The following is a 13,017-nucleotide window of genomic DNA, read 5'->3' on the forward strand; positions in this document are numbered from 1 at the left end:
GCTTTTTTATATTGGGTGAAACTTTGATAAACAAAGATTGTACCTTTGAAATCATTATTTCAACTTCATCTATTGGCTAAGTCCAAAAGTAAAAGCTAGTCACAAATGGGGCTTCCAACTGATAAATATTGTAAACAAAGACAAGTAAATACTAGTTTCAGTTTAGGTTAAATTGGCTGAAATTATGCTATGAACTGTTGAAACAAGCTGCTAGCATCTAGGTATGGCAAAATTTGTATACTAGAGATTTGTTTAAGGCGTCTTCTTAAAGAACATAATATGTATGGTGGTATGAGTTGTGATATTAAATAAAATGTTGTAAACAAGTAGGGTTTTATGATTTACAAATTGCATCAATGTGGGATTGATATGAAATTTCTACAAATAAAATTTCAAATCATTACGTACTAGATGAACTTGCAAAATCTCAATTTTATTTTACTTTTATATCTTTTATGGCAGATGCATGTTCTTTCCACGTTAATTGTGGTGGAGATGATTTAACCATCAAAGAAAGTAAAAGAAAAGTTTTCTATGAAGGAGATGCAGAAGTTGAAGGTGGTACTGCAAAATATTTTAGAAGTAAAAACAGTTACTGGGGATTGAGCAGCACCGGGGACTTCATGGATGATAACAATGACCAAAACATGCGTTATATTGAAACTCTCTCATCAGGGAACATATCTGGAGTGTATACTACAGCTCGCCTTTCCCCTCTTTCACTCACTTATTTTGGCTATTGCTTAGAAAATGGGGATTATACTTTACAGCTGCATTTTGCTGAGATATATTTCACAAATGACAAAACATATGATAGTCTTGGGAAACGCTTGTTTGACATTTATATTCAGGTATGTAGTCACATCAGTGGAAAATATTTCTTTGCCATGAACAATGTTTTAATAATCTACTTGGTTGCAGGAGCAATTGGTGCATAAGGATTTTAATATTGAAGATGAGGCTCGTGGAGCACGAAAGCCAGTTATGAAACAATTTAACACAAGTGTAACAAATAATGTCTTAGAGATCCGATTTTATTGGGCTGGCAAAGGAACAACACGAATCCCTAGCAGAGGAGTTTATGGCCCTCTCATATCAGCTATTTCTGTGCATCCAAGTAAGTAATTAGGATTTTTTAATTCTTTGTTTATACTTGTATCGGTATTATCATAATGTAGGTTGCATGTGCATGATGTGGACATACACCTTTGCCTATTTTTTGAGAACAGAATTGACCATGTGTTTTCAGGACAAGGTAGGCCATCGTTCCTACCACACAGATCAAGGCTCAAGATGCATTAGAACCTCCTATGAGGGTATTTAGTTCTTGTCTGTCACTAACTCCATAATTTCTTAAACAGTTTAAACACCTACTTAAAGAACCATGATTCACCATCAGGCATGTGTTCCTTGATCTATGTCCCTATTACAAGTTCTGCTTCTCTTGGTGTCTGAATATCTTGTTTCACTAGCATTAAGGATGAGAAGAAAGTGATGTAGTTTTTAGAATAAAGTGATGTAGTTTTTCCTCTTTCTCTAGTATAAGTAGCACAGTGATGAGAATGAAGAGATTCCTTAATTTGGATTGCCTAGAAGAGAAGGGATTTAGAAGGATACATGAAAACTAAAATTTCAGGAAATAAATTTTTAATTCCTCATTAAATAACAGTTGGATGCCAGAATGATATTTAAAAGATATTCATGGAGTTTAACCCTGAAATTGGATTGAGTGTATGGGTCTATGTCTATGTCTATGTCTATGTCTGTTTAAATTTCATTATTAATATGCTGCTAACATTTATCCTTTTATGTTTTTTATGTAGATTTTAAATCTTGTTCAAGTAGTGGAAAAAAGGGAATGACTGCTTATATCATTGGTGGAGTGGTAGGATTATGCATTATTCTATTAATATTGGGTTTCCTTCAGTGGAAAGGTTGTTTGAGAGGCAGAAAGAGGGAAGAAAAAGGTATGAGCTATACTGATTTCAAGTACTGCTTAGTTTTGATTCATTGCATCTTCCTGCAAGTATCTGCTATTGGCATGAGCACTTTATATTTAAGTTGGCTTCAAATATTCAACTTTTACCTTACAATGAACCATGCATTTGGCCTCCTTTGTCAGAGACTTTCTTCCCCCTTGAGTATGCTATGTTCTCTCCTTTATATTTCTTTCCCCTACCTGGGTTTGACACTTGGTTGCTTTTTAACCTTTCTGCACATCCTTACAAGATTGCTTGTCCTTCTTGTACTTATCCTTTTAAGAAAAATGAAGATGGTTGCTTCTTTTCAATAAAAAAAAAAAATGAAAGAAAAATGTGATCTATTCATTCACTAGATCTTTGAATCACATTAGGTGGGCCCAATTAGAAGCCATATTTTGGGATACAACAAAATCTGACTTCTTTAGTTGTCTTGAAAGGTTAGTTCTTTCATCCATTCAGAAATATGATATTTTTTTTCCTTTTTAATTTTGTGAAGAAAAATTGTTACAGAAGTGGATTCTGTATTTTTCCTTAGAACGCAGTGTCTAATCAATTATCACTTAAAATGAATCTTTGTTGATTTTCTAATAATTTAAGGGTTGTACAAGTGAAAGCAATATTGTATCACCATACTCATTTAATTGGTTACACTTCAGTGATGAGGTTTTTAGTCATGGTGTTCTATAATAAATCTAGAACACCTTAAATTTATTAACTCATGCATGCCCTCTGTGTATGGAATTAACAAGTATGGGTTTTCAATCTTAATCTGTAGAACTTGACCAATTTGGCAATTACATTTTTTTGGAGGGGGAGAGGGGGGGGGGGGGGGGGGGGCGTGGGGGCCGGGGGCAGGATTGGAGGAGTGGGATTGAGAACTACCGAGTAAACTCTTTGTTTTCTAACCATCTCTGTTTCTGTTTTTCCTCCTTGGATAGATCCCGAAGGTCTAGATTTGCAAACAAGTTCCTTTACCTTGAAGCAAATAAAAAATGCCACCAACAACTTTGATTCTGCAAACAAGATTGGAGAAGGTGGTTTTGGTCCGGTTTTTAAGGTATTCTAGCTAATCCATGATCTTTCCACCTTCCTTAGTTGATTCTACCTATGAAGTCTGAATGAAAATTGGTGCAGGGTCTGTTATCTGATGGTACCACAGTTGCAGTGAAACAGCTTTCATCTGGATCAAGGCAAGGTAATCGTGAATTTTTGAATGAGATAGGCATGATTTCTTGTTTGCAACACCCAAATCTGGTGGAACTTCATGGGTGTTGTGTTGAAGGAGATCAATTGTTGCTGGTATATGAGTACATGGAAAACAATAGCCTAGCCCGTGCTTTGTTTGGTAAGTATCATTTTCTTAATTGGATTACAACTTCTATTAAGACAAAAGATTGTACAGATGATATCTAATTTTAAGTTTGTAAGGGATTGTTTCACAGGTCCAGAAAATAGTCAGCTGATACTGGATTGGCCAACTAGGCTTAAAATCTGTATTGGGATTGCTAAAGGATTGGCTTTTCTCCATGAAGAATCGAGACTCAAGATTGTACATAGAGATATTAAAGCTACTAATGTGCTTCTTGATAGAGACCTAAACCCTAAAATATCCGACTTTGGATTGGCTAGGCTCGATGATGGAGGGAAGAGCCACATTAGCACCAGGATTGCTGGAACGATGTGAGTTAGCCTGTCCTTATTAAATTGACCAACTATTTGAGAATTAATAAGCGGTCAAATGCTTGTACTGCTGAGGAAATTACTGTTGAATATGGAATGATTAGATGTCACAATGTTCACTTGCAGAGGATATATGGCACCAGAGTATGCACTAAGGGGTTATCTGACGTACAAGGCTGATGTTTACAGTTTTGGTATTGTGGTTCTGGAAATTGTCAGTGGAAAAAACAACGATTATATGCCAAGTAACAGTTGCTTTTGTCTTTTAGATTGGGTATTCCCTTCCTTTCTATCCCTGTTCAGTTTATTGTATCTGTTGTTCATGTTCCATTCTGGTGTTTTTCATTGCTAAGGTTGAAATGCACATCTGCCATGATGGAAGTTAAGAAATCTTTCAAATCATCTATTGAATTATCTTGTAAGAAGGAGAGATATTTTCATTTCAGGCCTGTCATTTGCAACAAAGTGGAAAGCTTCTGGAGCTTGTTGATGAGGCGTTGGGGTCTGAAGTCCGTGAAGAAGAAGCAGAAATGATGGTGAAAATGGCTATCTTGTGCACAAATGCATCCCCATCACTTAGGCCTACTATGTCTGAAGTGGTGAGCATGCTTGAAGGAAGGAAGCCTACTCCTGATATAATCCTGGAACCAAATTCCCACAATGAGGATGTGAGGTTTAAAGCCATAAGAGACTTTCGTCAGGAGAAGCGAAACCAGAGTTTGACTGGAATCCAAACCCAGAATTCAACAGCTCCTACAGAGCTTTACTATTCCTCTGCATCTGGCGTTGATTTCTGTGAAATCAACCCTGCTTCAAAATCCTGTTAAAACTGCAGGATTTACTGATTTGCCTAACCATCTCAATGAGCGCACTGAAGTTTTGGCTTCTTATTCAACCCCACATCTTGTACATTTTTTTTATAGTGATTTCTCTTTGAAGGCGAGGATTTGTTGTATAAATTTGTAGGATTTTTATGGCAGAATTAAAATTTTATATTTCTCAATGTTAATACAAAACTTTATTATTTCATTGTTGTAATAGGAATCATTTCCTGGCAAAAGAATAATGTGATGAAGAAGCTAATTTGGGTCTGTATGACATCTAATCTGATTGTTATTCTCGGAAATTGCTCACTTTTCCCAGGCAGACAATTCTGAATATCATACTGCAACCTTGAAATTTAGACAAAGCCGAGTAGAGTGGGAGCTCCTTACATCATGTAGACCCGAGACAATGAGGCGAATGGGAAATAAAAGTACAAATTAGATTATTGAGCCTCTGTGATCAGGCTAGTTAAAAACAAACAAAACTATTTTAAGAAATTTTTAATGCTGTTTGATGTTGTTTTTAGAAAACAAATTTTAAAAACAAGAAATAGAAAAACACTTTTTTAAAATAAGTAGAAATTATTTTTATTAATTTTATTTTAAAAAAAAATATAAGTTCGTTTAATTATATTTTATAAAGCTTATTTTTAAAAACAAATTTCAGAAAACACTATCATAATTTGGACGATTAGCATTAAGATTGTTTCTTATCGGTCACTGTTTTTCCACTATGACTTATGAGGAAAATGACCCCAATTATTATCGTGAAGATAGCGATAGACCCTCCATTCACTAAGCCATGTGACCGAACAGGATGGCAGTCGATTTGACTATCTGCTGGAAGTAGCAAAGATGAATCGAATTTCCCATGCGATGATTGTAATACGAGATCGCAAATAGAAAGAGACCTTGTTTTTTTATTAATAAACTTTCAACGCGACCTTTAAAGGCAAGAGTTAGAAAATTCTAGTAGCGTATCTACCAGAAACAAGTGGTCAAAAACAGGGGACGAAAATATCGATCGTGGGCCCCACAAAAGCTGTATTTGTCAGAAACGCATGGGTACATCAATCAGTATGGGGTATAGCCAGTCAGCCATATAGCAGTACCCACTGCCTATTGAATGAGTTCATAATCAAACCTTTGCAAACTGAGATCAAGCAAATTCAAGGAGAGAGATGGCCACAGTTGTTCATATTCCCCTGCTCATCTTGCTTCTACATACATGCTTTGGCTCAACAAGTGTTGAAGCACTAGCTGGACATCTTCCTGATGAAGAAAGTAAGAGTCCCTCCATTTTATTTGCACCCAAATTGGAATTCAGTAGTTGTAAATGGCAGCATGCTATTTCTTGATCTCAGTTGAGTCATTTCTGACATGGGCTTACTTCTATTAAGAAATTCAATTATGCAAATGACATGCATGATAGCCTTGTTTGCATAAATGAAGTTTTTGAGGCTTGGGCGGGCTGCAACTTTTTCCTTATGGATTTTTGAAAGATAGCCTATATGTGAAGTTATGTTCAATTTGCATCCATCTAGCTTGATCCATAACGAGTTTTGATGTTTGCAGAGGGAGTTCTGGAAGAAATAGCTGAACAATTGGGCAAGAAGGATTGGAAATTTGAACTAAACCCTTGTGATGGGAACTCCAACTGGAACACACTAGGCTCGAGATCAAATCCATTCTATAACAATACAATCACCTGCAATTGCTCCTTCCCTAATGGTGAATGCCATGTTGATAGCATGTATGTTTCCTTTCCTTATTTCTATTAAAAGGTATCCTTTTCTTCACTTGTTCAAACTTATATATGAAGCTGAACAGTCAAACTGCATTGGAATATTCATCCAGAAATATCCCTAAAACCTTATACAAAAGGAACACCTATTTACATGAGGAAATATTAAAATACGAACTCTCCTCTATAATGTCCTCTGTCACAAGGAATTATAGAGAAATTAAGACTGAACACAAACAAAAAATTGAGATACTTTCTAACAAGGCCTCTGCCTCAGCATCTTGCATAGAACTTTGCGTAGGGCTCAACACTGCCTAGGCTAATTCTCTTGCCTCATGCCTAAGTCCCTTTCCAATTCCTATTCACCTGTTGCTTTGAAAAAAGTGGAACTTCACTCACCCCTACAACTTCGAATATATCAGCAATAATGAACAAACTTCGAAGGGTTATAGGTGATAAAATGGGTCATGTGGCTGCAGCCGCAACACCACCACAACCTATGTGGGAGCACCATAAATCACCAACACACTATGGACATCCACTGCCATACCCACTTGGAATGTCCCACAACTAATGAACTTAATGAATGACAACTGGTAGGATAAGTGTTCTAGAAGTTAAGGGGGGCTCAAGACATGGCTCCCTTATAAGTTTTGCAATTACTCAAGTAGGTAATTTGCTCAAGGTCCATAAAGAAGCCTCTTCTTCCAGAGAAAAGAACAGGACAGAGCAAGAACATGCATAAATGCTGATTGGCATATTTAATTCTAGATCATCTCTTGATCTCTTGATCCTAGAAAGCAAATGGAAACAAGAAGCATCTCAGGATTGTGATGCCTAACCTAAATGAAATGGTATGGTAAAGTTGACAAGTGATGCATATTCTTTATGGTCAATTAGGACTATGTTTCTAAGTATGACGATCACCTTTTTTGGGAGAATTTAGTTGTGCATGTGTGGGGGTGGGGTTTGGAGGTTTTGATATGTATAAGAATGTATCCATAAAAGATAGAAATTAACTATGACTAATTTCTATTTTACCTCTCTAGGTTTTGAACAATAAGTCTCTAAAGTAATTGCTTGGCAAGCCACTGATACATGGAGGCACAGTTGCAAGTATGCTTATCACATTTGAGATCAAAATTTTCAAAAAATGTATAAAATGGATATAGCAATCATACCTTTATATCCCACCAAAATATAGGGGAACCTAGTGAAACTATTTAAGGAGTTCATATCTCTAGATTGGACTTTCACTTGTTTTTGGGTAGAAAACTAGTATAACACCTGAATTGGCCTTAGGTTAACCAATAAATCACACCTCACTTTGAAGTAGACAGCATCAGTTGAATTCATTTCTTGCAGTGTAGGCAGTTCTGGAATCTCCTAATGAGTAATGACTGCATAGAGAAAATGAGATAAGTAGAAGAAGATATTTTTGATTGGTATTTTCCAGTCCTACACTAGGTGCTACTCCTCTCTTTGTCCTGCAATTTGAAATATTTTTTAGTGGAGCACTTGAAGTTGTGTTTGGTGTGACAAAGGTCATTCGTAACCAAGGCAAAACTTCGTTCCCCTTTCATTTCACCAGAGAGCCAGATGATCTTATTCAAATTGTTCCCAAGCTGAGAGTACATAAATGGTTTGTCATGGGGAGGGATGGGCTGCATGTATTCCATTTGAACTTTGTGCATGATACACCATTATTTTAGCTTAAAATTTGGATTGTATTATAGCAATAGCAGTTGGCCACTTACCTACACCATCACTTAGATGGTAATCCTACGTCTGTGGAGTTATGGAACCCTGTGGTGTAAAAAGTTATTACTGCATGGGAAAAGAGTATGCTTTTTCAGGCAGAAATCCCTAGTCTAATCAACCCCTGCAACATTCCCAATTTTTCCCTTTTCATGTTTAAATTCCTACCAAGATTGAGCAGAGCTTCAAGAAAAATCGGTAGAGTCTACCGCCTTCTGGGTTGGGGAAAAAAGGAAGAAATATACTCTCCCTCGGTGGGAGAAAGTGTGCCATGTTAAGATGCTGGAGACTCAGGGATTGCTACTGTTGTATCTTCACATTTTCTCATTCTTTGCATAAATGACCATTGAAATTTGTCACTTAACTTATTCCATCAATTCTCCTCTCTATAAAATATGCAGCTGGTTGAGACTCTGTTTTTAAATTTTGGAGGATCTCCACTGCTGGCACTGCATTAAAATAAAATCACCCTCGTCTACATTAAATTATTTGAAGATATAGCTCTCCCTATCCCACCCCATATCCAGGCAACAACTTCAGTAGTTAGGTAGTATTACCAGTACATCACTTCCTTTGAGATTTTGGCATCCACATTGGTTCCCACATGTTCTCCCAAATTTGCAGAGTTGACAGAGGAAAAATTAGAAAAGTACCACACCCCCCAAGTTATTGTACTTTTTCCATTGATCTTTTTAAATTACCGACTGCTCATATGGAGGTTTTGGTCTTGTCTCTGAGTTTTGACTGTATGCATTAGTTGATGAACCCAAAGGATATATGTTCTTTTTCCAAGATGAAGTTTTGTGGTCTTGGAGGCTCAAAGGTTGTATCTTCTGGGACAGTGCAAGATTGGCTTCATTTTGGTTTTAAAAGGGAGAAGCATCAGCTTTCAAGACAAGTGTGGAAGCCAAAGTTATTGGATAGAGTTGAAACTATAACTTCCTTTAAAAGGTTTCAGTGACGGAAGAGTAATCTTTTTAGCACATCAAATACCAATGTTTTACATGGGGGTGCTTGAATGGTTTTCAAGGTCTGCACAGTAATCTTACTCTTAAGTGTGGCTCTAATCATGTTAGTTAGGTGTTTCCAAGGTACATGATTTTGGTTAATTTACTGCAAGTCTGTAAGCATTCGGAATTTTGATTTTTTTTACTGTGTATTTATTTGAATAGAGATGACTCTCTTATATGCTTTCTATAACGTGGCTTTAAGCATGAATAACTGGTTATTAAAAGCTCCTCTCCTTTCTCATGTCTGTATTCAAACAGATCTCTCAAAGGGCAGGATCTTGCTGGTGTGCTTCCACCTGCCCTAGCGAAACTATCCTACCTCAAAAAAATGTAAAAAGTGCTTTCTCACACGTATATTTTTCAAACCTGAAATTTGTATTCCCAGCTTTCATTGGTCTAACAATCTTTTTCTCTTGTTTGAAGTGATTTGGCTAGGAACTATCTCAGTGGTAACATACCCCCTGAATGGGAAACTACAAAGTTAGAAACTCTGTAAGATACTCACACTTCATGCTCAATCTAGCAGATAAATATTCTTTCAAGGATTGATAAAGCTGACTCCATGCAGGTCCATTTCTATGAACCGATTATCAGGACGAATCCCAAACTTCTTGGGGAATATTACCACCCTTAAAAATTTGTATGTTCTGACCCACCAAATACTTGCTTCCCACTCTCTCACACCCCCTTAAATATTTATAGCCTTTTTGGTTTGCTCCTGCTTTAATCTTGACTAATCGAATTTTCAGGGGTCTTGAGGGCAACCTGTTTTCTGGAACTGTTCCCCCTGAGCTTGGCAAACTGGTCGACTTGCAGAAGCTGTTAGTCTTTCATTTTCTATTTTTTTTTCCATTGTTTCAATTTTAGAACATTTGTTTATTGAATTTGATGGTTTTAATAATCTCTAAAAATTATATTAATCTTACATTGACTCGATCTTCTTTTTGGTGACTGTAGCATTCTTAATTCTAACAATCTCACTGGACCATTGCCTCAAGCGCTTGCTCACCTAACTAATTTGAAAGAGCTGTATGTTCTCGTAAATCTTTGTGCTTGTGTATTTTTAAGGCTTTTATGCATATGTGATGTTAAAATAATTAATTCTAGTGATGTTCATACCTATTTTGGGCCAAATGCAGTAGGATTAGCAGCAACAATTTCACTGGAAAAATACCCAGTTTCATTCAAAGTTGGAAGCAACTTCAGCAATTGTAAGTTTCTTTTTGGTTTAAGTATTTTACAGTCTCTTCATTTTAAAAGTTTTCGGGTGCACTACATGTTCATTTGATTTACCTGATTAACAGAGAGATCCAAGCTAGTGGTTTGGAAGGGCCCATACCTTCTAATATTTCAGTCTTGAGTAATTTAACTGAACTGTGAGTTAAGCCTTCTTAGTTCATATCTCTTAATTTGCTTAATTTCAATAATAATTAACTTCTCAAACTAATAAAATATTACTGACAAGAGTAGCATTTTGCCATTTTTTTCTTGATGGGATTCTATGCAGAAGAATTAGTGACTTAAATGGAGAGGGTTCCACTTTTCCACCCCTAAGAAGCATGAAAAGAATGTACAAGTTGTAAGTGGTATTTATGATTAAAAAAATGCTCTAAAGCAAAGTAATTCACACTCTTTAGCACTAGTACTTACATGGACTTAGTTTATGTTGCAGGATGTTGAGGGGCTGTAATATCTCAGGACCGATCCCCCCAGATATAGCAGAGATGACAGAATTGAGATTTTTGTAACTCTACCATGCATTTCTTTTCCTCTTTCTTTTTCTTTTATGGCAAATTTGTTGTCCCTAAATAGTTGGAGTAGTGGATTATGTCAAGTATCATTAGCTTTTTACAGTAAGAACCTGTATTGTGGGCTACCATGTAGGGGCTTCCTCTTCTTGTTCCTTCCCTTTACCCTTGACCTTTAACCATTAAGGCAAATTGTGCCTTTTTTTTTTTCTTTTTCTACATTTTTATTTTTCCATATGAAGGTAGAAAAAGTAGGAAAGACAAATATTTTACAATATGGGCCAAAGCTATATTGGGAGACTGTATGTTGATGGAAATTACCAGCTCCTTTGGGTCTAAACTATATTTTTATCTTTTGACTCCTTAGTTGGAAGCTCTTTTTTCTCTTTCCCTTTTGTGAAGGGATCCTTTCCTCTTGTAATTCATCTCCCCCACTTATTGAATTTGTTGGGTGGCTTTTCTGTGCCAAAATACTTTTGTGAGATTAAAAATTGGCCCTCAAATGATAATATACACACCCTGACTTTATTATTAAGAAAGGGGATAAATGGCTGGTCTAGGGGTCGGTAATTCTATGTCTATCAATGAGTTATGCCTTTTTTCTTTACCCCTGTATCTTCAGACTAATGACCTTTTATCTCTTGAGATTTATATTGCACCAAATTCAATTAAGCCATCATTTGGATGAACTTCTATTTTAGTGCTTTATTATGACATTTGTACTGTTGTTTTCTCACAGAGATCTCAGCTTCAACAAGTTGAACGGAGAGATTCCAAATCTTGATGGCCTAACAAACGTGGAGGTCATGTAAGAAACAGAAACTTAGGACATGTTGTGTAATTGTAATGCATAGAAGTCTTCCCTATCTATATTGTGTCTATCATAAAAATTGATAGAGGGGTTAAAACTATACACTATTAGTTCACTCTTATAATTGTTCCGGGGTCATACATTTGCCTGGTTATGAGTAGTAGGTATACTCGCTTGCCCCCAGCTATATGGGTCATGGAGGAGGCCACAAGCCTGGTGCATTAGGAGACTGCATCACTTGGGGCAAGGGCTTTAATACTTGTGTGGATTACCCTCGTGAAAATTTCAATTTCAATTTCAATTTTTTCTCCATCTTCTCCTGTAGAACATTTTGAGATAATAAAAAAAGTTGCATTAGTGGCCTAGTGGTAAAATAGTACCCTGCCATGGTTCATAACTAGGTTAAATTCCCTGTCAGTGCATTATTATTTAATAGTTCTTTCTACATCTACATTCATTTTCTTTAGTAGGTCTTTCTACATCTACATTCATTATTATTTTGTGCTCCTCGTGTTCCGTTACATTGGAAAGCTCTAACAATAAACCATTTTTGCGTGCCGATTAGGTGTCTGATAGGCAACCAGCTTAATGGAAATATTCCAGATGGAATCAAGGGAAGGCAGAGCCGCACGTATGTTTTTCATCCAGCATCTTGAGTTAATTTTGCTTGAGATTTGATGTCCATCTTCTGTTATCTATTACCTTTCTTTTTATCTACCCAACCATACATAGGTAAGGTTGTACACAAACATACACATGAACTCCCCCCTATGAACGCATTCTTCTTTGACCTCTTTGGAGCTTGATTGCTGATTCTATTCTTGCTATTTGCATCCCTCTATTTGCAATGGAAGAAAGAAATGTTCTCGTTAGAAAAGCTCCTAACTACTTGTTAGCTATTAGTTGCAAATTAGATTAAATTCCGCATACAATCTTCTTTAGCACTTATAACTTACACAATTCTTTCAAAGTGTTTTTGTATATTAGCTTTCATGGAGTTATATTGTGTTTAAAGAGTCATTTGTGTTTTTGCAGTGAAATAGATCTTTCTTATAATAACTTCTCTGAGCAATCTGCACCACCCTCTTGTCGAGATAGCTTGTAAGAACTATTTCTTAGTAAACTAAACCTTGTCAAGCTTTATGCACAGTTTTTCTTTCATTCACTGTCTATACTAAATTATCTTCTTTTTTGTTTCATTAGGAACTTGTTCAGAAGCTTTTCTGAGGAGGGGAACTTGTAAGCTTATTACTTATAATTTGAGTGTGAAGGGAAGCAATTTGTATATTTTTTTTCTTGCACAACATTGATTCTTTTGCTTTTCTTTTCTTTTCTTTCTTTTTTGGACCAATGCTACATTAATTCAGAGAACTTGGTGGGTGCTTGAAAAACTATCCTTGTCAAAAAGGTGAGTACATAAAATGTGAGGTGAATTTCTCAGTTATTTTATTCGAGATGAT

General features: G+C 36.2%; 1 protein-coding gene across 1 annotated transcript in view; it reads left to right on the forward strand.

Annotated features, from left to right (window-relative positions):
• Positions 1 to 13,017, forward strand: part of LOC100244640 (uncharacterized) — a 29,137-nt gene that overhangs the window by 10,928 nt on the left and 5,192 nt on the right. The window contains exons 17-40 of the mRNA XM_059740431.1: positions 463 to 851; positions 922 to 1,117; positions 1,824 to 1,967; positions 2,921 to 3,039; positions 3,117 to 3,327; positions 3,425 to 3,662; positions 3,789 to 3,936; positions 4,109 to 4,487; positions 5,645 to 5,770; positions 6,062 to 6,239; positions 9,257 to 9,328; positions 9,422 to 9,490; positions 9,567 to 9,638; positions 9,748 to 9,819; positions 9,956 to 10,027; positions 10,138 to 10,209; positions 10,303 to 10,374; positions 10,506 to 10,577; positions 10,671 to 10,742; positions 11,486 to 11,554; positions 12,123 to 12,188; positions 12,593 to 12,658; positions 12,761 to 12,796; positions 12,925 to 12,965. Coding sequence (XP_059596414.1) covers positions 463 to 851; positions 922 to 1,117; positions 1,824 to 1,967; positions 2,921 to 3,039; positions 3,117 to 3,327; positions 3,425 to 3,662; positions 3,789 to 3,936; positions 4,109 to 4,487; positions 5,645 to 5,770; positions 6,062 to 6,239; positions 9,257 to 9,328; positions 9,422 to 9,490; positions 9,567 to 9,638; positions 9,748 to 9,819; positions 9,956 to 10,027; positions 10,138 to 10,209; positions 10,303 to 10,374; positions 10,506 to 10,577; positions 10,671 to 10,742; positions 11,486 to 11,554; positions 12,123 to 12,188; positions 12,593 to 12,658; positions 12,761 to 12,796; positions 12,925 to 12,965 — 3,051 coding nt within the window. The remainder of the gene's footprint in view (positions 1 to 462; positions 852 to 921; positions 1,118 to 1,823; positions 1,968 to 2,920; positions 3,040 to 3,116; positions 3,328 to 3,424; positions 3,663 to 3,788; positions 3,937 to 4,108; positions 4,488 to 5,644; positions 5,771 to 6,061; positions 6,240 to 9,256; positions 9,329 to 9,421; positions 9,491 to 9,566; positions 9,639 to 9,747; positions 9,820 to 9,955; positions 10,028 to 10,137; positions 10,210 to 10,302; positions 10,375 to 10,505; positions 10,578 to 10,670; positions 10,743 to 11,485; positions 11,555 to 12,122; positions 12,189 to 12,592; positions 12,659 to 12,760; positions 12,797 to 12,924; positions 12,966 to 13,017) is intronic.

Source organism: Vitis vinifera, chromosome 10 (assembly GCF_030704535.1).
Source record: "Vitis vinifera cultivar Pinot Noir 40024 chromosome 10, ASM3070453v1".
Taxonomy (NCBI): domain Eukaryota; kingdom Viridiplantae; phylum Streptophyta; class Magnoliopsida; order Vitales; family Vitaceae; genus Vitis; species Vitis vinifera.